The following is a 27,322-nucleotide window of genomic DNA, read 5'->3' on the forward strand; positions in this document are numbered from 1 at the left end:
GGCCCAGTCTGCTGAGAAAGGAGTCGGAGACATCTGCCGACATCAGTGTGGCTGTCAGCATAGAAGGTCCCCATCGGTACTTGATTCCCGCTTCACTGAGAGTCATGCTGACCAAGGAGCTGTTTTGTTGGTGACTGGTTTATTTAGGCCCAGTCTGCTGAGAAAGGAGTTGGAGACATCTGCCGACGTCAGTGTGGCTGTCAGCATAGAAGGTCCCCATCGGTACTTGATTCCCGCTTCACTGAGAGTCATGCTGACCAAGGAGCTGTTTTGTTGGTGACTGGTTTATTTAGGCCCAGTCTGCTGAGAAAGGAGTCGGAGACATCTGCCGACGTCAGTGTGGCTGTCAGCATAGCAGGTCCCCATCGGTACTTGATTCCCGCTTCACTGAGAGTCATGGATTGTCTCCAGTTCAGAGTGGCCCTGCAGAGCTACATACCCTTGAAGTGGAATAGGGTCTTGCTGTTGAGCGCTGCCATAACCGCCATCTTATCCCGGGTTGATTGGAAGCGGAGGAGAACATCACGGGAGGTCTCCACCGGAGCTCTGGGGCAGGGCTCATGGAAGGATTTTTGCCGCCCTAGGCAAAAGAAAAAATTGACGCCCCCATGTGACATCACAATGCCCCACCCATATGATGTGCCATATGAACTAATGCCAGTGCATTAAAAAGCCTGCAGGTACAGGTTATAGACACCTGAACTACTACATTAAGCTGCACTGGTTCTGGGGACTATAGTGTCCCTTTAATGTGAGGTAAATTAGAGATTAGTATCACTAATAATATACTAGACTGCCTACTTACAACCAGATGAGGATGGTGATGGGCTCTGGCAGTTTGGCTCTCTGGAGGCTGTTTGTAACTGTGGTCACAAAATTCAATGTTCTGGGAGAACGGAAGCAGCTCAATTTTTTGGTGCCTAAGGTCTGGGCCCCAGGGCCTGACGGTGAGTATGCCCATAAGGCCCACTCATAAGTCCACCTACATGTTACATCTATGAGTTTGCTCACAGGGAGTGGAATGTGTAGGGGATGTGTTATGTGTTATTATAGAGGATCTAATGTGTGTGCTTATTGAATGTAGTGTATAGGGATACCAGTTTGTGTAGGGGATGCAGTGTGTTTGTGCAGGGCCGGCGCCACCTGTAAGGCGACCTAGGACCACTGGGGGAGGTGGGGGGGAGTAAGGACCACTAAGGGGTTTGGGAGAGGGAGGACCACTAAGGGGGGGAAGGCCCACCAAAGGGGGTAAGGAGGGAGGACCACTAAGGAGTGAGGAGGAGGGTAAGGACCACTAAGGGGGGGGGGGGAGAGGGTAATGACCACTGGGGGGAATAACCACTAAGGGGGTGGGGGAGGAGGGGGAGGTTTACTAAGGGATTTGGGAGAGGGAGGACCACTAAAGGGTTTGGGAGAGGGAGGACCACTAAGGGGAGGGATGGAGGACCACTAAGGGGGAGAGGGGGGAGTGAGAAGACCACCAAGGGGGACTGCAGAGAGACAGGGGGCCAAGGGAGAGCACTGTCAGGATCGGGACAGGGATCCAACACGCAGAGTACAAAGAGTGGAAAGGTACGTATACCGGGCCTTAGAATGGCCGGACTAACGTACCGAGAGTAATAGAGAATAGTCAGAGACAAGCCGAGGTCGAGGGAACGGGAAGGCAGATAAGCGAGAGACAAGCCGGGTCAAGGGAGAACAGAGAAGCAGGGTAGTACAACAAGCCGAGTCAAAACCAAATAGAGTAAACTAGAATACCAGAGCACTGAGTGACTAGACAAGCTAGAACCACGACAGGGCAATGAGCTGAAGAGAGAAGTAAGCTTAAATACCCTGGCTCTGGATGGTAATCACGCCTCTGACAAGTGCTGATTGGATATCGGACACTTGAGTGACAGGTCGCTCGTGATAGCGTCATGACGTCACGTATTGAGCGTCCTGCTAGAAAAGGACGTGGATTCCTCGCGGCCGGTGTTTAAGTGACTGGATGAACCGCGAGGAACGAAGGAAACAGCTCGCCTGGACGGGCAAACCACCAAATCTCTACCTCCCTTAGAGGTAGAGGCCTCAGGTACCCTGACAGTACCCCCCCTCTCAGATACGCCCACCGGGCGGAAGGAACCGGGGCGAGATGGGAAGCGGAGGTGAAATGCTCTGCGAAGGCGAGACGCATGAACGTCCTCCTGAGGTACCCAACTCCTCTCCTCAGGACCATATCCCCTCCAGTTGACCAGATATTGCAATTTTCCCCTTGAAATTCTGGAATCAATGATGGAGCTGACCTCGTACTCCTCCCGACCCTCCACCTGAACAGGACGAGGGGAGGAAACCTTAGAGGAGAATTTGTTGCAAATAAGAGGTTTCAACAAGGAGACATGAAAAGAGTTAGGAATGCGTAAGGCAGGTGGCAGAGCAAGGCGATACGCAACCGGGTTGATACGAGTGAGAATCCTGTAAGGGCCTATGTAGCGAGGAGCAAACTTCATAGATGGGACTTTTAGGCGAATATTCTTAGTACTCAACCATACCCTATCCCCAGGAACAAAAACAGGAGCCGCTCTTCTATGCTTGTCAGCGTGTTTCTTGAACAACGAAGAACTATGTAATAGAATTTGCCGAGTCTGATCCCATAATCTCTTCAGGTTGGCGACATGATCATCAACCGACGGTATCCCCTGAGAAGAGGAAACCGAAGGAAAAATCGAAGGATGAAAGCCATAGTTCATGAAGAAAGGGCTAGAGCGAGTTGAATCACAAACAAGGTTATTGTGTGCGAACTCCGCCCAAGGAATCAGACCGACCCAATCGTCCTGGTGTTCGGAAACAAAGCAACGTAGATACTGTTCGATCTTTTGATTAGTACGTTCAGCAGCTCCGTTAGACTGAGGGTGATAGGCAGAGGAGAAGTTCAATTTGATACCCATTTGAGAACAAAAGGATCTCCAGAAACGTGAGACAAATTGAGAACCTCTATCAGAAACAATCTCCGAAGGAATCCCATGCAGGCGAAAAACCTCTCTCGCAAAAATCTCCGCCAATTCAGGAGAAGTCGGAAGTTTAGGTAATGGTACGAAATGAGCCATCTTAGTAAATCTATCCACCACCGTGAGAATAACAGTTTGTCTCTTGGAAGCAGGTAAATCAACGATAAAGTCTATGGACAAACAGGACCAAGGTTTCTCAGGAACGTCCAAGGGGTGTAACAGGCCACATGGAGAAGCATGAGGTAGTTTAGTCTTGGCACAAGTCTCACAAGCTGCGACGAACTCCTCAATATCTTTTCGAAGTGAAGGCCACCAGAAATCCTTGGATATCAGAGAGTATGTCTTGCGAATACCAGGATGACCAGCTATCTTACTTTCGTGAAAACATTGTAAGAGCTCCAGTTGAAGTTCAGGAGGAACAAAGTTTCTTCCCTCAGGAGTGTTTCCGGGAGCTAGGTGTTGTGACTTCAAGATCTGGTCAAGTAGCGGAGAATGAATTTTAAGACTGGTATTAGCAATAATATTGCATTTGGGTACAATGGAGGACACAAGTGGTTCAACTGAAGCAGAAGGCTCAAATTGGCGAGATAGCGCATCGGCTTTAGAATTCTTTGAGCCAGGTCTGTAAGTCAGAACGTAATTGAAATGGGTAAGAAACAATGACCAACGAGCCTGCCTGGAGGACAAACGCTTGGCCTCTCCGATATAAGACAAATTTTTGTGGTCTGTTAGAATGGTAACAGGATGTAAAGTACCTTCCAATAAATGTCTCCACTCTTTCAAAGCTTTGATAACCGCTAGTAATTCTCTGTCACCAATGTCATATCTGCTCTCAGTACCGGACAATTTTTTAGAGAAAAATCCACATGGATGTAATGGTTTATCAACACCCAACCTTTGAGATAGGACAGCACCTAAACCAGTCTCTGATGCGTCTACCTCAAGCAGAAAAGGCAGGGAAGTGTCGGGGTGAACTAAAATTGGAGCGGAAGCGAAAAGCTCCTTGAGAGTTTTGAACGCAAGAAGAGCTTCAGTAGTCCAATTCTTAGTATCAGCCCCCTGTTTGGTCATATTAGTGATAGGTGCGATAATTGAAGAATAGCCCTTAATAAAGCGCCTATAATAATTGGAAAAACCAATAAATCTCTGTACGGCTTTAAGACCTTTGGGTAAAGGCCACTCTAGAATGGACTGGAGTTTATCCGGATCCATCTTAAATCCCTCCCCAGAGATCACATAGCCGAGAAAGGTTACCTGGGTTTGATCAAAGCTACATTTCTCCAACTTGCAGTACAAACCATGCTGAAGAAGCTTGTGCAAAACCCTCCTGACTTGCTTGTGATGAGTCTCAATCTCACTAGAATGTATAAGTATATCATCTAGGTATACAATGACGCACTCTTGCTGAAATTCCCTAAGAACCTCATTTATCAGATCTTGGAATACCGCTGGTGCATTGCATAACCCAAAAGGCATAACCGTATATTCATAGTGACCATAGCGAGTATTGAATGCCGTCATCCACTCATGTCCCTGCTGGATTCTCACCAAGTTATATGCCCCTCTGAGGTCTAACTTGGTGAAAATTGTAGAGCCCTTCAAACGATCGAAGAGTTCGGTGATCAAGGGAATCGGGTAGGCATTTTTAATGGTTATCTTATTCAAGCCTCGATAATCAATACAAGGTCTCAAAGAACCATCTTTCTTTTTAACAAAAAAAAATCCAGCCCCGGCAGGGGAGGAGGACCTCCTGATGAATCCCTTGTCTAAATTCTCGTGAATATACTCCTCTAGAACTGAGTTCTCTTTCGTAGATAATGGGTATACATGACCTCTGGGAGGCATGGTACCAGGGAGTAGGTTAATTTTGCAATCAAAGGACCTGTGTGGGGGTAAGGTATCGGCTTTCTTTTTGTCAAATACTGCCTTTAAATCTAGATACTGAGGCGGAATTTGTGTCTCTGTAGGATTGTCAGAGGTAGTCGATGTGTTAGTTAATCCGAGAGGTAAGACCTTCCGCAAGCATTTTTCTTGACAATTCTTTCCCCACGAAACTATCTCCCCTGACTCCCAATTAATAATAGGGTTGTGTCTCCTCAACCAGGAGTACCCCAGGACTATGGGAATAGACGGAGAAGAAATGAGCATTAAGGATATATCCTCTTTATGTAGGATGCCAACAGTTAAGTTAATCGGTATGGTCTCATGGAAAATAACAGGCTCAAGTAACGGTCTACCATCGATGGCCTCAACAGCCAGTGGTGTCTCTTTTAACTGGGATGGGATAGCATGCTTGGCAACAAAACCCTGATCTATAAAGCTCTCAGCAGCTCCAGAATCGATTAGTGCCATAGTCTTTACTACTCCCTTCTCCCACCTCAAAGAAACGGGTAACAGAAGCCTGAACTCTTTGTAGTTGTGAATAGAGGACAAAGTAGAAACACCCAAGGCCTGTCCTCTAGAGAAACTTAGGTGCGAGCGTTTCCCGAACGATTAGGACAATTTAGGCGTAAATGTCCTCTGACTCCACAATACATACATAAACCCTCCCTTCTTCTGTACTGTCTCTCTCTCTCTGTGAGATGAGTACTGCCTATCTGCATAGGTTCAGAAATACGTAAGTCCTCGAACTCAGAATTTTGAAAGGTAGGCGCTAGTTTAAAGGAGGGTCTACGGGTCCTATCTCGAGTGTTCTGCCTCTCTCTTATGCGTTCATCAATACGAGATATAAAAGAAATTAAATCCTCCAAATTCTCAGGGAGTTCTCTAGTAGCGACCTCGTCAAGAATTACATCTGATAACCCATTCAGAAACACATCTATATAAGCCTGTTCGTTCCACTTAACTTCTGCCGCCAAGGACCTGAACTCTAGTGCATAGTCCACAAGTGTTCGATTGTCCTGTCTAAGGCGCAACAGTAATCTAGCTGCATTGACCTTTCTACCAGGAGGGTCAAAAGTTCTTCTAAACGCAGCTACAAAGGCATTATAATTATAGACTAGTGGATTATCATTCTCCCATAAAGGATTGGCCCATCTCAGAGCTTTCTCAATGAGTAAAGTAATAACAAATCCAACCTTCGCTCTATCTGTAGGATAAGAGCGGGGTTGTAATTCGAAATGGATGCTGATCTGGTTCAGAAAACCACGGCACTTCTCCGGTGACCCGCCATAACGTACTGGTGGGGTAATACGGGAAGAAGCACCTACAGTGGCTACCTCTAGACCTGAGACTGCAGGAGAAATAGAAGGAGTACGTGTCTCCTCAGGTGGGTTACTAGCACGAGACAAAAGTGCCTGTAGTGCTAGAGCCATCTGATCCATCCTATGCTCCATGGCGTCAAACCTGGGATCAGAAGAACCAAGCTGACTGTTTGTACCTGCAGGATCCATTGGCCCTGTCGTAATGTCAGGATCGGGACAGGGATCCAACACGCAGAGTACAAAGAGTGGAAAGGTACGTATACCGGGCCTTAGAATGGCCGGACTAACGTACCGAGAGTAATAGAGAATAGTCAGAGACAAGCCGAGGTCGAGGGAACGGGAAGGCAGATAAGCGAGAGACAAGCCGGGTCAAGGGAGAACAGAGAAGCAGGGTAGTACAACAAGCCGAGTCAAAACCAAATAGAGTAAACTAGAATACCAGAGCACTGAGTGACTAGACAAGCTAGAACCACGACAGGGCAATGAGCTGAAGAGAGAAGTAAGCTTAAATACCCTGGCTCTGGATGGTAATCACGCCTCTGACAAGTGCCGATTGGATATCGGACACTTGAGTGACAGGTCGCTCGTGATAGCGTCATGACGTCACGTATTGAGCGTCCTGCTAGAAAAGGACGTGGATTCCTCGCGGCCGGTGTTTAAGTGACTGGATGAACCGCGAGGAACGAAGGAAACAGCTCGCCTGGACGGGCAAACCACCAAATCTCTACCTCCCTTAGAGGTAGAGGCCTCAGGTACCCTGACAAGCACTAAGGGACAGAAGGGGAGAACATGGAGGGACAGGAGGGAAGGGGACATCAATACTTGACAGGAGGGGAGAGCACTATGAAAATGTTAAAAAAGAGCTGCTCCCCTCTCAGTCCCTATCCTACCCCTCAAACCCTCTCTTTCACACTACACACACACAGAAACATACAATGCATTCCTACTCACACACAGACACACCCGAAACACACAATGCATCCCTTACGTTCACACAAACACTCATTCTCTTACACACAGAAACAAAATGCATCTCTTACACAATCAATGCACCCCTTACATACACACACTGCATTTAATTACATACACAGAAACACACCTTGCACCCCTTACGCACACACAGAAACATACAATGCATTCATTACATGCAAACACACACTGCATCCCCTATAAACACACTACATCCCTTACACAAATTGGTATCGCTATACACTACATTCTATAAGAACACACACACATTGCATCCTCTACAATAACACATAAAACATCCCCTACACACATACACTCCACTTCCTGTGAGAGAACTCATGGGTGGGCCATGTAGGTATTTATGGGTGGGCATGGTAGGCATACTCACAGTCAAGCCCTGGGGGCCCAGTCCTTGAGCTGTGTAAGGGGCCCTAAAAATGGAGCTGCTTCCTGTTCGTTTATTGTTGTGAGCACTGTTAAAACCAGTCTCCAGGCGGAGCTAGCAGCCAACTGAAGCAGACGTGCATCACTGGAGCTCCGTATCCACATGCTTGAAAACCGCTAATTATCATCCCAAAACTTAATAATCTTAGCCCACAACACACCACCAAAAGATGGGAAAGAAGTCCAGGCACCAGGGGGCCGTAAAACCGGCGGGGGTCCGGGATATTGGAGACCTTCTCCTTCGACCAGCAAAGGCCGCAGAAGTTCCCACGCTTAACTATAATGGCGACGCGGCCTCGGCCTCCTCTGGGGAACAGATACTAGATGAACTGGACGACTTCCCCGGCACAGGAGGACTACACAGCATATCCTCAGATGAGGACAACGATCTACCCTCCACAAAGGGGGACATTAAAGCCCTGCTATGCAACATCCGCACCCTGTTCGCGGCAGACATAGCAGTACTGCGGGAGGAGATCCACACAGTGGAAGGCCGCATCACAAAAACAGAGGCAGACTCACAAGGCCTCATCGCACGCTGTACCCAACTCGAGGCCCAAAACGCTGAAATGCAACTCAACCAGACCTTGCTTGCTAATCGCATAGACGCGATGGAGGACCGGCATAGGAGCCGCAACATAAAAATAAGAGGTGTCCCGGAGACAGTATCTCAAGATGACTTACCAAGCTACCTCAATAGACTCCTCGCCTTCTTGCTCACACCACAGAAGGCGAAGGCGGTCTCAATGGACGGAGCCTACCGCATCCCGAGAGCCAGCAGAGCTCCAGCGGGCACCCCGAGAGACGTCATCCTCCAACTCCAGACAAGGTCAGCCCAATTGACTCTCATGGCGGCAGTTAGGGGGAAGCCTACTCACCTTTTCGAGACAGCTACGTTATCTTTCTTCCAAGATCTGTCTAGGCCCACGCTGACATGGAGAGGCCTTCTCAGACCCCTGACCGCCACACTTCGCCAAAGCGCAATCCCGTACCGCTGGGCATTCCCCAGAAGCTTAATTATCACGCATGGGGGAGCAACAACTCGAGTAACCTGCCCATCAGAAATAGATTCGGTGCTGGCAGCGCTGAACCTACCACCACAACAGGCACAAACCCTTCCAGTTCCAGGACCGAAGAAGCCTCACACCTGGGACGTGGCGAACACCAGACCATTCCAGCCAGCGGGCCCCAGGCCCCCGACTGCCACTCTCTTCAAAGCACAACGGGCAAACCGACAACACACAGACACTTGAACACCACAGGTACCCGATCCGCGAAGATACCCAGACAGGATTACAGCTAAGCTGCACCACTGAGGATGTACTCCCCACTCCTAGTTATTTTGCTTCCAGGACAGGCTTCAAAGCGGTCACCTCACGAACGCCAGTCCTGTTCTCAAGCAGCAGAAGGGGACAAGAAATCATTTTATTACATTCTGCTTTGACTTGTATTTCTATTTTGTTCATAATATTTTATCTTACATGTAGTTAACTTTTCTTTCCTAGCTCCTGTTACGTGTTTGCTACACATATAGCTAAATACAGCCCAACGAGGGTTAAAACCAGCGGTTGGTGGCAAACACCACATGTAATGTCTACTGCAAAGTATTGCTTAGTGTGCAGCCTACATTTAATCATCCACTGATATAGAGCCTTGTTGGCTCAGGCAGTAGAGCATACTATCATCGAGTAAAACATTTTTTCTCTTTATAGCTACTACACAGTAAACACAATCTTATGTTTAAGATGAATGGCGATGCTATGCTGCGTCCAGATGACACAGCAATGTTACCCATCCTGATAGGCGAGATCCTGCAAGGTTAATCGACACTTCATGCCTCCTAACCTATGTACAGGTAGCGCAATTTTCCTACACATTATATATTATGCAACTACTACTACACTATCAACATGAATCACATATCGATGCCTAATCTACCAGACATAGCGACGACCCATAACACATAAAACAATGTATTATTACGTGCCTTAGCCTGCTTATCCAAGCTCTGATATTCACCCTGGTCAGAAATATAATGCCCCTCTTACGACACAGTTAAATCTAGCTTGTTTTATTACGTTCACTTATAGACAAGTGTATCTACCGGACTTATTCTATTAATGTATGATACCGACCTTGACTCTACTTACTTAAAAATAATCTGATGTGTAACACTTAGCATGATTAACTTGCCATAGTTTTCTCATGAAAAGCACCGTTTGAGTAATCTTTAGAATCAATCTTTGAACCTACTTTTTACCCTTTGTTTGCGTTATTATGCTTACTTATTGTACAATTTGGAGTGCCTGAAAATGCTATAGGAGCGGGGCTATTTAAGCCTGCTCATTCACAATCGCTGAACACACCATCGATTGTAATACAAACGCTAAAGACAACGCTTGTTTCTTCTAAAATGCGGTGTATTTCCACTGTCTGACCCTCATACCATTACATTACATTTAAAAATTTGTGCCGTCTATTCAAATGCCATACCAAGCTTGTTATACCTGTTATCATTTCGCCTGCGACAGCTGTTGTGGCTGAGTAGGATTACTGTTATTGCATGCACAACAAAAATAAAGAATTAAAAAAAAAAAAAAAACATACAAAAAAAAAAAAAAAACAGTCTCCAGAGAGCCACTTCTACACCCGACCTGTGGAGCCAGACTGAGCCCATCATCAGCATCTTGTCCTCATCTGGTGGTAAGTAGGCAATCCAATATATTATTAGTGGTACTAATCTCACATTAAATGGATACTATCGTCACCAGAAGCACTACAGCATAATGTAGTGGTTCTGGTGTCTATAGCCTGTGCCTGTAGGCTTTTTAATGTAAACACACTGTCTTTTCAGATAAAAGACACTTTGTGGGGGGGCGTGGCCTGGCGGCGGAACGGAATGGCCGCTTAAACTCACAGCTCCTCCGATCGCACCCGCAAAACGCTTGAAAGCCGCCACCTCACCGCGAAATGGGGAAACACTCCAAAGCGTGGAGCACCCCCATACCCTCAGGGACACGCCAGACACAGCTGCACACCTCCATGCGGCAGTTCCTAGCCGCGGCACCGGACTCAGCATCCCGGGCAGCATCTGAGGCCTGCTCGCAGTCAGGAGCCTCCACTCCTTCCTCACACTCCCCAGACAGAGGAGATCACATGGCAGCCCCACCGCCGGACTGGCTAAATCTACTGAAGGCGCTGCCAACTCGGGCAGACCTGGTGAATGCCAACACAGCCATCCAGGCCTCAATCAGGGCGGACCTCCAACTGATGAGGGCGGACATACAAGGTATTGCAGACCGCATGGCCCAAATAGAGGCAGACCATGACACCATGACAGCGACACAAGCATCCCAAGCACAGACCCAAACGAAACAAATGTCCCAAATGCAGGCCATGACATGACACATAGAGGACCTGGACAATAGGGGGCCACAGAAATAATATACGGATAAGAGGCCTACAGGAAGGGGACGAATCCCCCGCCCAATTGATAGGCCTGCTCACGACAATATTCAACTGCCTGCTAGGATGCTCAGAAGAGACTCCCATAGCCTTTGTCAGGGCCCACATGGCACCGAGACCCAGAGGCCCGCCGGAGGCGCCCCCAAGGGACGTGATTTGCTGCCTAGAGATTTATGCGCTGAAGGAAGAGATACTACACGAGGCCCGCAACAAAGGTGAAATCGTCCACAATGGCCACCAACTCCAATTGTTTCCAGATCTTTGCCCGGCCACGCTGGGGTACCGCAGAGCTCTGAAGCCACTCACCAGAGCACTGACCACCCAGAACGTAAGGTATAGATGGACATTCCCGACGGGCCTGATTGCTAGCACCGCAGGCGGCCCCAGACAGATCCGTACAGCACAGGACCTGAAAGACCTCACGGAGGAACTCCACCTGCCCACGCTACACCTGAACTGGCCGTACCCGCTGGACTACTACAACAACCCACCACCGCCACTACGGGGACAGCCACAGCGCCAGCCGAGAACTCGGACGGAAACTGTAGCCACATCAAGCGAGCCTGGAAGCAGGAGGGGACACGCGGAACACGTAACTATAATAGCACTCACATGGGCCCTCAGCCCCACAAACACACAGGGGCACCACTTTTCAACTTCTGCTGTGTACTTTGGGAAGGGAGGGGGGCACGAGGGGACACTAGGGGTACTTGAACTCTTGAATGGACTCTTCTCAAAGGGGTAATAAAGGGACCGTGCAAGAACTATAAGAGGACTTGATTGATTTGGGGAGGGGGGTATGGTGGGTGGGAGAAGGAGAGAAGGGCCCCCCCTCCCGCCCCCCCGAAGTAGTAGACCAAAGAGGTCAGCAGAGAGGTCACCACCTAGCCACAAGCAAGCCGGATTAGGGGACAACCCCCCCCCCCCCCCCCGGCCCCCACCACCCAGATCCTCGCTGACAACTAAGGAAGTAGTGTAATGAACCTCCCAATGTAGCCACGGGGGGACAGACGCTTAGGAGGCCAGCATGGGTAGCACCACCGGGGGAATCACAAGATAGATAAGGCCACTCTCGCATAGTTGACTGATCCACAGGCCGAGATGAGGGAGGACGGAGGGGTGCAGTCACTACATGAAAGTAGCCCGGACCACACAAGCGGTATTGACCAGGCTGGATGACCTGGACACGGACGGACGCCTGAGGTGCGGGCCCCCCAACTGACGCTATCAACAGAGGCAGGCTAGACAATCTCCTGGGCGGGTGATGTCGGAGGACACTAGTTAGGAAAAGGTCTCCCACACACCGCCCTCTGGAAGGGCACACTTTGATACCACACCGGACTCCTGACCCCGACTGGAAGACAGGGATTGACCCCTGGGGACGAGGAGGAGACAGGTCCCGCTCCCACCGGTAGGGGGTGTACAGTTTATGGCGGGGGGACTCGACTGAGCCCGACATCCACCTAGCCCACACCTTTACCTTATTTGGTTACATAGTTAGCAATTCGGTTAACTGTTTTCGGTTGAATTTGTTATTTTTTCCAGTGCGTGGCTCTCGCTCCGGGGGCCCCCGGGTAGGAGGGAGAAGCAAAGGACGGCACCAGCCGCACTGCCTTTATGTCACCTACACCCTCCCACCACTGACCACACCAACCCCCCCCCCAAAACCCGGTAACCCAGTGGTGATCTGGCCATGCACGCGAATACCACACACACGAGAGCGGAAATTTACCTCCTCTCCATCAATGCAAAAGGTTTTAACGTACCAGAAAAACGTTCTAATGCGCTCCGCCACTTCCACAGTCAAAGAGCGCACATAGTACTAATCCAAGAAACCCACTTTAAGGAGGGTCAGGCCCCTAAGCTCACATACCACAGATACACCCAATGCTTTCTCAGTAATAGCCCGGAAGGGAAAACCAAAGGCACGGCGATTCTGATACACAAGTCACTGCACTTTGACCTCACCGACACTCTCAGTGACAAACAGGGACGATACATGTGTGTAAAAGGAATGATAGCTGACCGACCCTACACTTTTGCATGCCTCTATGCCCCCAACAGGCGCCAACACCACTTTATAAGCTCCGCGACCAGGGCCATAGTGAAATTCGCCACAGGATGTTTGATAGTGGGGGGAGACCTGAATGCAGCCCTGAACCCGACCGTAGACATGTCAACAGGCACCTCAACGTTACCCCGACACATCCTAAAGAACATAGACAAGACCCTACATGACCACCGACTGGTAGACTGCTGGAGGGCGACTCATCCAGAAGAACGTGACTACACCTTCTACTCGACCCCCAATGGGACATACTCGCTGATTGACTATTTTCTAATGCCTCATTACCACTTGACAGAAATCCGACAGACAGCTATAGGGACGGCGACCTGGTCTGATCATGCCCCGGTTCTGCTGACATTGACATCCCCACTGTTCAGACCCACATGCAACAACTGGAGGCTCTACGACTCCCTTCTTAACAATCTTGTAGTGCAGACGGAAACCAAAACACGACTGGCACAATATTTCACAGAGAACGACACACCGGACATCACACCCTTCTGCCTGTGGGAGGCCCACAAATGTGTGATGAGGGGACACTTCATAGCGAAAGGAGCTGCCCTTAAACGCGCAAAAGCCGATAGACTCACCACCCTACTGTCTGACATACGAACGTTAGAGAACACACACAAACAGACTCACCTTCCAGAGGACGGAGCACAACTGACGGCCCTCCGCAGGGAGCTCTCCTCTATCCTCAATGCCAACTACCACAGGGCCTACATACACTCCAAGGCGTTTTTCTTTACCAACTCTAACAAATGCGGAGCTCTTCTGGCCCGCATGATTGCTAAAAAGAGAACGACAGCATACATCCCCAAAATTAGGGACAAACAGACCCAGAGCATGCCACGAGATATGGCTGACACCATACGGACCTATTATGCTGACCTATATACCCTAGAACCGCACACGACTGATAGGGAGCGAGCAGAGAAGAAAGCACGTATAACACGGTATTTAGAATCACGCATAGGCACTCGCCTCACACAAGAAGCGAGTGCGGACTTAGATGAACCAATCACAATACAAGAAATAGCGTGGGCCCTCAAAAAAGCCAAACAAGGCAAAAGCCCGGGACCGGATGGCTCTCCTAATTAGATACTATAAAACTTACTCAGAGCTCCTCATCCCACGCCTACTGGCGCCCCTAACGCGATTCGCGACGGGACGCAAATCCCAACGTAATCCCTCGAAGCAAACATCATCTTAATCCCTAAGGAAGGGAAGGACCCTGAAATATGCGCCAACTACCGGCCAATATCCCTGCTCAACTGCGACCTGAAACTCTTCACCAAGATACTATCGCAGAGACTACAAACATACCTCCCGGACTTGGTCCATGGGGACCAGGTGGGATTCACCCCGCAACGGGAAGCGAGGGACAACACGACCAGGGCGCTTGCCCTGATCCACACCGCAGCAACCAGCGGCACGGGCCTTCTTCTGCTCTCAACGGACGCAGAGAAGGCCTTTGACAGGATATCTTGGGACTTTATGTTCCAGGTGCTAGAAGAGCTGGGGCTGGGACCATTTATGATGGCCTGGGTCAGAGCGCTCTACTCCAAACCGACGGCGCGTGTATGCGTAAATGGAGCCTTCACCAACCCCTTCCCAATAACAAATGGGACCAGACAGGGTTGCCCCCTCTCAACCCTCCTATTCGTACTAGCCCTGGAACCATTTTTGAACTCGATCCGAAGCAACCCGCTCATACCGGGGCTGGAAATAGGGAAGAAAAAGCACTCCGTAGCGGCGTACGCAGACGATTTACTATTCTTCGTCACCAAACCTGAAACCGCTATGTCGGCAATCCAACAAGAATTTGACGTATATGGAGAGCTATCGAACTTCAAGATAAACCTCTCCAAAGCCACAATACTCAACGTATCAATACCGCCACGCGAGGCAACGACACTGAGACGGGAACTGCCATTCCAATGGCCAGATACCTCCCTGCGATACCTGGGGGCGGTGATCACGAGAGATCTCACCCAGCTATACGCGGCCAACTTCCAACTGCTGCTGGACACCATTCAGAAAGACCTCAAAGAATGGGAACAGGTGCGGCTTTAGTGGTTCGGGAGGGTGGGGGTTCTTAAGATGAACATCCTGCCGCGGGTGTTGTACTTGTTCCAGGCCGTCCCCAGCGCCATCCCGGAGGCCTTCTTTGCCTCCCTCAGGTCCATGGCCCTCAGGTTCGCCTGGCACAAATTAAAAGCGAGGATGAAGCACGATATACTCACACTACCAAAAGAAAAGGGGGGGCTAGCCCTCCCAGACTTTAAAGGGTACTATAACGCTTCGCACATTCAACGAATAGTAGAATGGACTAAACCAGGAGTGACCAAACCCTGGAAGGACATAGAGACAGCACAAATAGGCAGACCCGTCACGGTCCTCCCCTGGCTAGACCACCAGCAGGGCAGACAACTGGCGGCCCCACACCCCCTTATCAAAGCCACGATGCAGGTGTGGCACAGACTGGCCACACCACTGACACTCCCTCCGGGGAAAGAACCAAAGACGTTCACCCGACTTCTGAGACAGGGGACCCCGCGACTTTACCACGCGACCATCAATGGCCAACTCAAGACCCTTGAGGCAATGACACACAACCCATTTATGCTACAGTTCAGGTACCGTCAACTACACAGGTTCACTCAAACTCTACTCCACACACAAAACGCCACCAGACCACTGACGTCGTTTGAGGGAATATGTATGGACCCCGACCCTTTAACAAAATGTCTGTCCACACTTTATGGCATGCTCATGCAGCTGAGGAGAAGGCCGCCCCCGAGCTTCATGGGGAAATGGGAAGTGGCATTAAACATAACCTTCACACCTGTCCAATGGGACAAGATGTGCACTCTCACACTACACTGCGCACCGTCCAGCGGGACGCAGGAGACGGCTTACAAAATACTGCCTCTATGGTACCGCACCCCGTATCAAACACACATATATGACCCCACGACAGACGACACATGCTGGAGATGCGCAAGGCATACGGGTACCTACCTTCACATATGGTGGGACTGCCCACTCATTCAACCATACTGGGAACACATATATAACAACATTAAGAGATTCACAGACACCTCACCACCAAAGGACCCTGCAACATTCCTTCTTCACCACACTACACTCAAAGCATCACTATATAAAAAAGCCCTCACGATCAGAATACTTAATGTGGCTAAAAGCCTCATTCCCATCTACTGGAAAAAACAGACCGCTCCATCCATGGGAACATGGTTCCAACGCATGGAGGAACTCAGAACACTAGAGGAGCTCTCCCTACAGGCAGAGGGGAAATCACAGACATACCAGACGATATGGACACACTGGATCGTGACTACCGGAAAACCGGACTTTCAAAATATGCTGCACTAAACCTGACAAACACGGACCGGACTACTGCTAGACTGGAGGAGACGCCCCCTCCCCTCTTCTCCCTCCTCCCCCCTGCGGGCCGGGGTCGAGGACACGCACGCAAAGAAACAGGAATGATAGAGGAGACACCACGGATAGACAGGTTCAAGCATGATACATAAGGCATGGCAGGCTAGGGGATGCAGACGAAAGTCATGGTGGGCTCCCTAACACTCTGGCATGGGAGGGGGAAGACATTCTGAACTGTAGACCGACTAATATAGCCATAGACGCCAGCAGACCCCAAGAAACACAATGCTCTGCCTCTCCCCCCCCCCCCAACCTCTCTCACGACGAGGGTCACCCACCCTTAGCGCAAGAGACCCCAAATGAAAACCCCAAGACGACCGCTAGATCCAGAAACAGCACAAGCGCGGGGAAGTTGGGGTTACGCCTAGCATATTGCATACAAATAAGGACCTGCGAGTCCAATGCCAATGAAACACGACATCATATAGGTGTCTTGCATAACACCGGAATATTTCTCTGTTCTTTATTACTTGGACCTGCGCGTCCGCACTGTTGGTTATACCTATTGAAATTCTTGACAACTTCCAAATAAAAATATATTTACAAAAGACACTTTGTGAAGACTGGCGTTGGCCCATATGGCAGAGCATATGGGGGGGGGGGGAATTTTTATTTTGCCTAGGGCGGCAAAAATCCTTGCACCGGCCCTGTGTTTGTGTGTAGTGGAAGCAGTGTGTTTTTGTGTAAGGGATAGACAGCAGTGTGTGTTTGTGTATAAGAGATGTATTGTGTGTTTCTGGTTGTGTGTAAGGGATGCATTGTGTGCATCTGTGTTTGTATGCAAAAGGGATGCAACGTGTGTTTCTGTGTATGTAAGGGATGCAGTGTGTGTCTGTAAGTGGTGCATTGAGTGTGTGTAAAATATGCATTGTGTTTCTGTGTTTGTGCATGTGTGTGTAAGAGATGCATTGGGTGTTCCTCTGTGTGTAAGGGAAGCATATTGTGTTTCTGTGTATGTATAGGGATGCATTGTGTGTGTGTGTGTGTAGTGTGAAAGAGCTCCCTGTCCTGCCCCCTGTCTTAGAGAACTCTCCCTTCTGTCCCTTAGAGCTCTCCCCTGCCCCTTAGTCGTCTCTCCTATCCTCCCCTGTCCCTTAGTGGTCTCTACCCCCCCCCCCTTAGTGGTCTCTCCTTTTCTCCCCGACTTTCCATTAGTGGTCTCTTGTCTCCCCCTTAGTGGTCTTTGATCTACTCTTTCCAATAGTGGTCTATCTTCTCCTACCCTTTCCATTAGTGGTCTCCTCCCTGCCCCCACCCTTAGTGGTCTCTCCTCTCCCCCCACCCTCCCCTAGTGGCCTCTCCTCTCCCCCTTAGTGGTCTCTTCTCTCCTCTTTCCATTAGTGGTCTCTCCTCCCTGCCCCCACCCTAAGTGGCCTCTCCTTTCCCCCCACCCTCACCTAGTGGTCTCTCCTCTCCCCCCACCCTCCCCAGTGATATTTCCTCCAACCCCCTCCCTTAGTGGTCTCTGCCCTCCCCCCACCTTCCCCTAGTGGTCTCTCCTCACCCCCCCCCCCCCCTTCCCTAGTGGTCTCTCCACCACCCCCTACCTTCCAGAGTGCAGCCAGCAACTCCCAGACGGCAGATACAGCCTACAGATCAGGTAAGTGAGAGATGGGAGGGCATCCTACAGATCAGGGAAGTGAGGCATGGGGGCAGCCTACAAATCAGGTAAGTAAGGCATGGTGGGGGGCAGCTTACAGATCAGGGAAGTGAGGCATGGGGGTGAAGCCTACAGATCAGGGAAGTGAGGGATGGAGAGACAGCCTACAGATCAGGGAGATGAGGCATGGGGGCAGCCTACAGATCAGGTAAGTGGGGGATGGGGAGACAGCCTACAGATCAGATAAGTGAAGGATGGGGGGCAGCATACAGATCAGATAAGTGGGAAATTGTGGGGGGGCAACCTACAGATCAGGGAAGCGAGGCTTGGGGAGACAGCCTACAGATCAGGGAATGGGGATGGGGAGACAGCCTACAGATCAGGGAAGTGAGGCGTGGGGAGCAGCCTACAGATCAGGTAAGTGGGGGATGGTGGGCAGCCTACAGATCAGGTAGGTGAGGCTTGGGTAGGGGGCAGCCTACAGATCAGGCAAGTGAGGCATGGGGGGCAGCCTACAGATCAGGTAAATGAGGAGGCATCCTACAGATCAGGTAAGTGAGGAATGGGGAGACAGCCTACAGATCAGGGAAGTGAGGCATTGGGGGGCAGCCTACAGATCACATTAGTCAGCATACAGATCAGGTAAGTGAGGCAAGGGGGGCAGCCTACAGATCAGGTAAGGGAAGCATGGGGGGCAGCCTACAGATTAGGTAAGTCAGGCATTGGGGGGTAGCCTACAGATCCAGTAAGTGAGGGATGGGGGTGCAGCATACAGGAAGGGTCAGCAATGAGCAGGAATGTAAAGTAGGAGAAGGATCAGAAAGGAGAAGGAACAGAAATGAGCAGGAAGGGGCATCAAGGAGCAGAAAGGGTCAGCAATGAGCTGGAAGGGACACAAGCAACAGAAAGGTAAAGTTGGAGAATGAGCAGAAAGGAACAGAAATGAGCAGATTGGGTCTGCAAGGAGTAGGAAGGGCCTGCAAGGAGTATGAAGGGTCAGCAAGGAGCAGGAAGGGACAGCAAGAAGCAGGAAGGGACTGCAATAAGAATGAAGGGTCTGCAAGGAGCAGAAAGAGTCAGCAAAGGGCACAAAGGGACAGAAGGAGCACAAAGGTAAAGTAGGAGAAGGAGCAGAAAGGTACAGCAAGAATTTGGAAGGGGCAGATGGGGCACAAAGGTAAAGTAGGTGAAGGAGCAGAAAGGAATAGAAATGAGCAGGAAGGGACAGGAAAGAGCAGGAAGAGTCAGCAAAGAGCAAGAAGGGTCTGCAAGAAGCAAAAAGGGGCAGGAGGAAGCAGAAAGAGGCAGTAAGAAGCAGGAAGGGGTGACAAGGAGCAGGAATGGTCTGCAAAAAGAAGAAATGGTCTGCAAGGGGCAGGAAGGGACAAAAGGTAAAGTAGGAGAAGGAGCAGAAAGGAATAAAAATGAACATGAAAGGGCAGCAAGGATCAGGGAGGATCTACAAGGAGCAGCAAGGAGCAGGAAGTGGCAGCAAGAAACAGGAGGGGCGGCAAGGAGCAGGAAGGGTCTGCAAGGAGAATAAAGGGACTGGAAGGGACAGAAGGAGCACAAAGGTAAAGAAGCAGAAAGAAGCAGAAGGAGCACAAAAGTAAAGTAGAAGAAGGAGCAGAAAGGGCCAGCAAGGAGCTGGAAATGGCAGCAAGGAGTAGAAAGGAGCTGGAAGGGGCAGAAAGAGTGCAAAGGTAAAGTAGGAAAAGGAGCAGAAAGGCATAGAAATTAGAAGAAAGGGACAGAATGAGCAGGAAGGTATAGGAGCAGAAAGAATCAGAAGAAGCACAAAGGTAAAGTGGGAGAAGGAGCAGAAAGGAACAGCTAGGAGCAGAAAGTGCAGCAAGGAGCAGGAAGGTTATGTAGGAGAAGGAGCAGAAATGAGCAAGAAGAGACAGCAAGGAGCAGAAAGAGGCAACAAGGAGCTGGAAGGTGCAGAAGGAGCACAAAGGTAAAGTAGGAGAAGGAGCAGAAAGGGATCAGAAAAAGAAAGGAGCAGAAGGGTTCAAAATAAGCAGAAAGGAGCAGAAGAAGCCAAAGAGGAAAGAAGAAACTGTCAGAAGAATAAGAAGATTGTGTCAAATGAAGAAGAAGAAACGGAGATTGGAGCAATAAGGACAAGTAAAGTGATCCCTCCACTTTATTCTGGACACCACATCATAAGGCTTTGGAACCTGGGCCTGGCAGGAAAACTTTGGACCTTCTCATCTCCCCAGGTAAAAATTAAATCTCAGTGTTAAAGTGTATTTTATTTACTGAGTGTCAGGAAGCACAGAGTGCTGTTGGGTAGGGGTGTCGCTGATTGGCTAGAGTGGTCAGCTGGCACTCTAAGCCAATCAGGAGCTCCCCATACATAAAAAAGTAAAACATTTTTGATGAAACGGGAACTAGCAATTGGCTTAGAGCATCAGCTGACTCTAGTCAATCAGTGGCACCCATGCCTGATGTCAATCTGCACTTCCTGACACTCCATTTCAGAAGCAGAATACCACTGAGCAACCTGGAGATCTGGAGCTCGAGGAAGTCTTTGGGGTTAAACCATTTGAGAGATAGGAAAGAGAGCACCCAGGTGCCTCCTGGCATCATAGCATTTTCATTCATATAAAGTTGTTATGGTGACCAGAATATTCCTTTAATCTGATTAAAGGAACACTATAGTGTCAGGAATACACACATGTATTCCTGACACCATAGTTGTGAAAATGTTATTCACCCTGGCTTTATGTGATAATGACTATGCCCCTCCCCTTCATGAAACTGTCAAAAAGAGATCAAACATGGATGTCATTATAATTCCCCCTCCTCCCCCCCATCCCGGAAATATTACTGTGGACACCCATGCATGCGATTGATTCCAGCAAGATCAAAACCACGCCCCTATTTATTGAAATTTTGCATTAAAGTCTTCATGAAAATCTCCAACAGTGTTATTTATTTATAAAAGTGAGGATTCAAAATGAATTTACATTTTGAGGTCAGAGTAGTTGGTATGAAAGCATAGCTGAATAAATTTTCCAGTCTAGCAATTTTGATCTTAAATTATTATTATTATTATTGCCATTTATATAGCGCCAGCAGATTCCGTAGCGCTTTATAATATTTTGAGAGGGGGGATGTAACAATAAATAGGACAATTATGAGAAAACTTACAGGAAAAATAGGTTGACTGTGGACCCTACTCAAACGAGCTTACAGACTATAGGAGGTGGGGTATTAGAAACATTAGGACATGGAATATCAAGTAGGAGTGAAGCAGAGCTAGAGGAGAGAGCAAAGCACTGTCCCATAGGAGAGAGCAAGAGACAGGTATGTAAGGTAGAGATTTCTCTGGGAGGCCATAAGCTTTCCTGAAGATATGGGTTTTATGGCCCTTCTTAAATGATTGAAGACTAGGGGAGAGTCTGATGGCAGTAGGCAAGCTATTCCATAGGAGAGGAGCTGCCCGCGAGAGATCCTGCAAGCGCGAGTTGGCCCTACGGGTGCGAACAGCAGTCAGGAGGTGGTCACGGGCAGAGCGGAGGGTACGAGGAGGGGCATACCTATGGATCAGTAAAGAGATATAAGAAGGGCTAGAATTGTTAAGTACTTTAAATGTATGGGTTAGCACTTTGAATTGACTCGTATAGGATACAGGGAGCCAATGTAAGGACTGGCAGAGGAGTGAGGTGTGAGAGGACCGACTAGAGAGGAAAATCAGTCTAGCTGCAGCATTCATTACAGACTGTAGCGGGGTAATCAGGAGAGGGTTACAGTAATCCATGCGGGAAATTACTAGAGCATGGACAAGCTCCTTGGTAGCATCTTGCGTAAGAAAGGGGCGGATGCGGGCTATGTTTTTGAGTTGGAACCTACAGGACTTAGCAACAAACTGGATGTGAGACTCCAAGGTGAGACCAGAGTCAAGTATAACGCCAAGACAGCGCGCTTGCAGGGATGGACTTATGTGGATATCACTATCTTGAAGGGAGAGCGAGAGAGGAGGATCAGTGTTAGGAGGAGGAAAGACAAGGAGTTCAGTTTTAGAGAGGTTAAGTTTGAGAAAGCGTGAGGACATCCAGTCAGAGATGGAAGAAAGGCAAGCAGTGACATGTTGCAGGACGGCAGGGGAGAGGTCCGGGGAGGAGAGGTATATCTGAGTGTCATCAGCGTACAGGTGTTAGTGGAATCCAAAAGAGGCAATAAGTTTACCAAGAGAGGCAGTATAAAGAGAAAATAGAAGGGGACCAAGGACAGAGCCTTGGGGAACTCCAACCGAGACAGGACGAGGGGAGGAGGTATACTTGGAAAAGGAGACCCCGAATGAGCGTTGGGAGAGATAGGAGGAAAACCAAGAGAGGACAGAGTCACAGAGACCGAGTGATTGAAGAGTTTGAAGGAGGAGATTAATGATTAATATGGAGTAGTAACCTTTGGATCTAGCGGAAATTAGGTAATTAGTCACTTTGATAAGAGCGGTCTCAGTAGAGTGGAGAGGGCGGAAGCCAGACTGAAGAGGGTCAAGGAGAGAGTTGGAATTAAGGAAGTGAGACACACGGGTCTCTAAATGACAACTGATGATTAATTACCTTTAGTATATAATTGAATCCTCAGTCATATACATGAACCTTGGGTTAGGGAGGCAATAATCTAGCAATTACCCTTACCCCTGTGTCAATAGTGATCGGGGACCTGCCTGACAACTCAGGCAGTCCCACTGCAGCCAATCCAGACGATTTGAGTCATATGATCATAGTGTATTTATATATATAGAATATCTGGTTCAAAGTGTTTTATATATTATTTATATTGGGGTAGAAACCCCAGATAATTTAATTAGAACATCCTATATTTGACCCTGTAGCTGTTCGGGGTCTGGTTGGGAAGGGGTGCTGACCAGTGCAGCAACCTCTATAGGGTGGAACCCAGAGTGCAAAGAAACCAATATACACACAAATCAAGGCAAAAAATAAGTGTATTGATATTTAAGTAAGGCAATTAAATAAAATACAAACACAACACATAACTGAGTGTAGCAGGAGGGTCTCTGGAAACAGGACAGGCAGGCCAGGCCTCCCTGGAGGCAGGACAGGAAGGGCAGGGCAGGGCAAGCCTCTCTGGAGACAGGACAGGCAGGGAAGACCGCCTGAAGACAGGACAGGTAAAGCAGGCCTCTTGGAGACAGGACAGGCATGGCAGGCCTCCTGGAGACAGGACAGTCATGGCAGGCCTCCTGGAGAAAGGACAGGCAGGGAAGGCCTTCTGGGCACATGACAGACAGGGCAGGCCTTCTGGAGACCTGAAAGGCAGGGTAAGCCTTCTAGAGACAGGACATGCAGTGCAGGAACACAGGGGGATAGCCAGCTCAGGAACACATGATAAAATGACCAGACCACCAACAAACATTAATGAACTGGCAAACATGAAAGGGTGATGCTTAACTAAATAGGGAGAATTTAATTAGAATGCTAGGTCCAAGAATCCAGCTGTAAACAGAAAGAGATCTCAGTCTGTGTGCAGCAGCCTGGAATAGCTCACGGAAAGGTAGTGGCACTGTGAAGTACTGCACTAGACTGAGAATAAACTGAATTGTGACAGTAGCATTCCAAAACCCTATAAAACCTGTACATGGGGGTACTGTTTGTAGATACGAATATCCATTTTGATATCTATCCTAGCTGTTCATATAAGGGTTAATTTGAACCAAGAATAAATTTGGCATTTTATCTCCAATTCTCAGAAATAAATTTATCTAAAATCCTAGTTACGGGAAAAGTACTGATTTCGAAATGTTCTTGTTAATTGTCCAAGATATCGGTGTTTGTAAATATCTGTTTTTAATCAAATATGTAATGCGTTATATAACGAAAGATTATAACTAGACACAGCTGTTTATAACTTGTGAAAAACAAATTCTGTAATTAATGCTCATGACCCCCATCGACATGAAAATGGGGTATAAATGCAAATTTGAATTGGTTATTGAACAAGTCTCTGCTATTCATTTCTAATTTCCAGAGCTCTGAATGAGTTGGCAAATATCCATCATCTACAAAGGGCCCGGGCTGATTTTATCCCCAACACTGTTCTACTTGTGAGACATCACTGGATACATATATGAGTGTTTTAGAGTAGTAAAATATATAATGACAATTATCTTATAAGTGAAAGTACAGTTTTTGTGTGTAAAATGCAAAAAAACTAATACGAACATAGACATTGGCCAGGGTATGTGACAAAGTGGCTACTAAAAAAGACTGTACATAGCCCATTTAGAATGCCCTTGGCTATTTTTTTTTGCAAATGGTACACCAAGATGGGGGTAATTTTCAATTCTGGGTTGCAAGGTGTAAAAACTTAAATAACTTCACCCCATGAAACCTGTACATTGGTTGTATTGTTGTACTTTTGGAACATCACAACATACACATATACACACTGTATGCATGATTAGTTACTTTGTCCTGATGAAAGTTTAAGATGTAAACTGAAATGTCGACTTTGTAAAAATTTAAACAAAAGCTATGTTTTATCTACAATGGTGAAAGAAGTCCATGGAATGTTATTACTGAAAAAACTTTTACAACATACAAATATGTGCATTTTATTGCAGTACAAGCTAACAGTATTATGACATTTTCAGTTAAACTGCCATGCAGAACTTGGAAAATAACATTTCATTTCTCACACATTTTCGATTTTATTTTTGAATAAAATATGTACCCAGGATTGGTAAGTACATTTTTCACTTTATCTATTTAACTGCATTGAGTTCACTGTTAAAATATATCTTTAAAAAGACCCTTAAAGGGTCGAAATATTGATCAGGACAGACAGTAATTGTTAACAATAAAAGCACATTAGAAAGACCTCTGAGTGCACCTCTTTCTTCAATGGATTATATACGGACGCAGGTTAGCAAGTTTACTGGACAAAAGGGGTGAGTGCCAAGTTCATATGTATATATATATACACTTATACACCTCAGGTTTGCCTGGAAAAAGACCAGCCATTGTTAATATAATGAGAATGGTTTGTGCAACATAGATGTCACCTGGCAGCCAAGGAGTGTGGACTGGAATGCGCATGCGTGAACAATGACATTTTCACTGTACTATTTGGTGAAGGGTGCTAGACGAAGTTGAGTGAGCATGTGTACTGTCTGATCATTGCATTCAAAATGGCTGAGTGAGTAGAGCAATGAATCTGCATAAAATTTTATGTTAAGCTTGAAAATTCCTCAATGGAAACTATTTTGATGATTCAGAAGACTTTCGGGATGATGCAATGAGTGCTGCACAAACAAAAGTGTCACACAAGATGGTCAAGAATCTGTTGAAAGATTTGACACCCTGCGACTTCTGGCTTTTCCCAAAACTAAAAATCACCATTGATAGGGAATGCCAACAAAAGATTTTGCAGAGTTTTTGAAAAGTGAAAGAGACGTTGGGAGAAGTGTGTGAGGTCCCAAGGTGCCTACTTTGAATAGGGATGAGGTGTCCTTCTCCTATGTACAATGTTTCTTGCACCTTCTTTAATCAATGCTTAAATTGTTCATATAACATGGCTGGATACTTTCCGGACAGACCTAGTATATTCATCCAAAATACATATATTATGTTTTAAACTGTAGTAATATTGTGTATTGAAAAAGTTATTAATTTACAAATTATGATAGGACTGGACATTTTGGAATGCATTAGGATATTATTACTGCATAGTTAAAACATGACATACATAGCTGTATATCTAATACACTAAAATGAAACATAATGTATACATACCGAAATTAACATTTTGGATGATGTAAACCAACCATACATCTGATTGCTAAAAAGCCTTGGAGGATAGCTCAAGTACATCAGCATAATTGATTGTTCTCCTGAAGAAAAATAAATATTTTCAATTAGTTTAAACAGAAATGTTTCTGGAATTCTGAATTCTGAATTCTTTATTATCTATCTATCTATCTATCTATCTATCTATCTATCTATCTATCTATCTATCTATCTCTGTAAAGTATTTTAAATATAAAGAAGTTCTCACCCTTTTTGGATATTTCCATTTGTTTATGTTGCAACTGTATTTAAGATTAATGTTATCAGTTGAGTTACACACCTTGAACATGCAAAATTATATAATGTGAAAAGAAAAGAAAATTGTGAAACTGTATTAAATTAAAAAAAAAATGTTGTATAGAATTGATTTGTGCTGACCAGTGTTACAATGATTATATCAAGCAAATGACATTGTATGAAACTATTTAATCAAAGTATATATGCTATATACACTGATCAGCCACGACATTAAACCACTGACAGGTGAAGTGAATGACATGTATTACATTTTTACAATGGCACCTGTCAATGTGTGCACTGGCATCTATCAGACTTCAAGTGAACAAACAGTTCTTGAATTTCATGTGTTGGGAGCAGGAAAAATGGACAAGCAAAAAGATATGAGTGACTTTGACAAGGGCCAAATAGTGATGGCTGAATGACTGGATCAGAGCATCTCCAAAATAATAGGTCTTTTGGGGTGTTCCTGGCAGGCCCAGACTGGCCACTAGGCAAAATGCCCGGTGAGCCGTGATGGCCATGGGCTTAGGCTGACAGGGGAGATCCTTTCATCATGTTCACTAACATGTTCACTTTTTTAGGGCATGGTTTGCTTGTCTTCACTAATGATACACACCCCACTCTGGTTCTGCCTCCTTGCTACTGGGTCACTGTGATTAAAAATGACCAGGCCAAGTTTTTTTTCCCAGTCCAGCCTGTTTTCTGGTATGCAGTGGTTAGTACCACAAGAATAATGGTGCAAGGGAAGACAAGCGGTTAACTGGCATCAGGTTCTTCGGTGCCCAAGGTTCATTCATGCATGTGGAGAGGATAAGCTAGAATGCTGTTTTGGTTCCTACAGTGTCCCTTTAACACCTATATGGCTGAGAGTTGAACAGTGAGACTGCAGGGCATGTATACATTAACTGCTTCATTAAACTAAAGTTGTTTTGGTGCATATAGTATCCCTTTAACTACAAGCTACACTGTGGGCATTGATTTCTCGACCTCCCCCTTCTGGTTAATAGTATGTTTAAAGGGATACTATAGTGTTAGGAAGACAACTCTGTATTCCTAAC

The 27,322-nt window shown here is 47.3% G+C and overlaps 1 protein-coding gene across 1 annotated transcript in view; it reads right to left on the reverse strand.

Annotated features, from left to right (window-relative positions):
• The window catches only part of LOC134585705 (proton-coupled folate transporter-like), a 542,847-nt gene that overhangs the window by 352,125 nt on the left and 163,400 nt on the right, over positions 1-27,322 (reverse strand). Inside the window, exon 3 of the mRNA XM_063441161.1 lies at positions 25,971-26,068. Coding sequence (XP_063297231.1) covers positions 25,971-26,068 — 98 coding nt within the window. The remainder of the gene's footprint in view (positions 1-25,970; positions 26,069-27,322) is intronic.

This window comes from Pelobates fuscus, chromosome 2 (genome assembly GCF_036172605.1).
Source record: "Pelobates fuscus isolate aPelFus1 chromosome 2, aPelFus1.pri, whole genome shotgun sequence".
In the NCBI taxonomy this organism is placed as follows: Eukaryota; Metazoa; Chordata; class Amphibia; order Anura; family Pelobatidae; genus Pelobates; species Pelobates fuscus.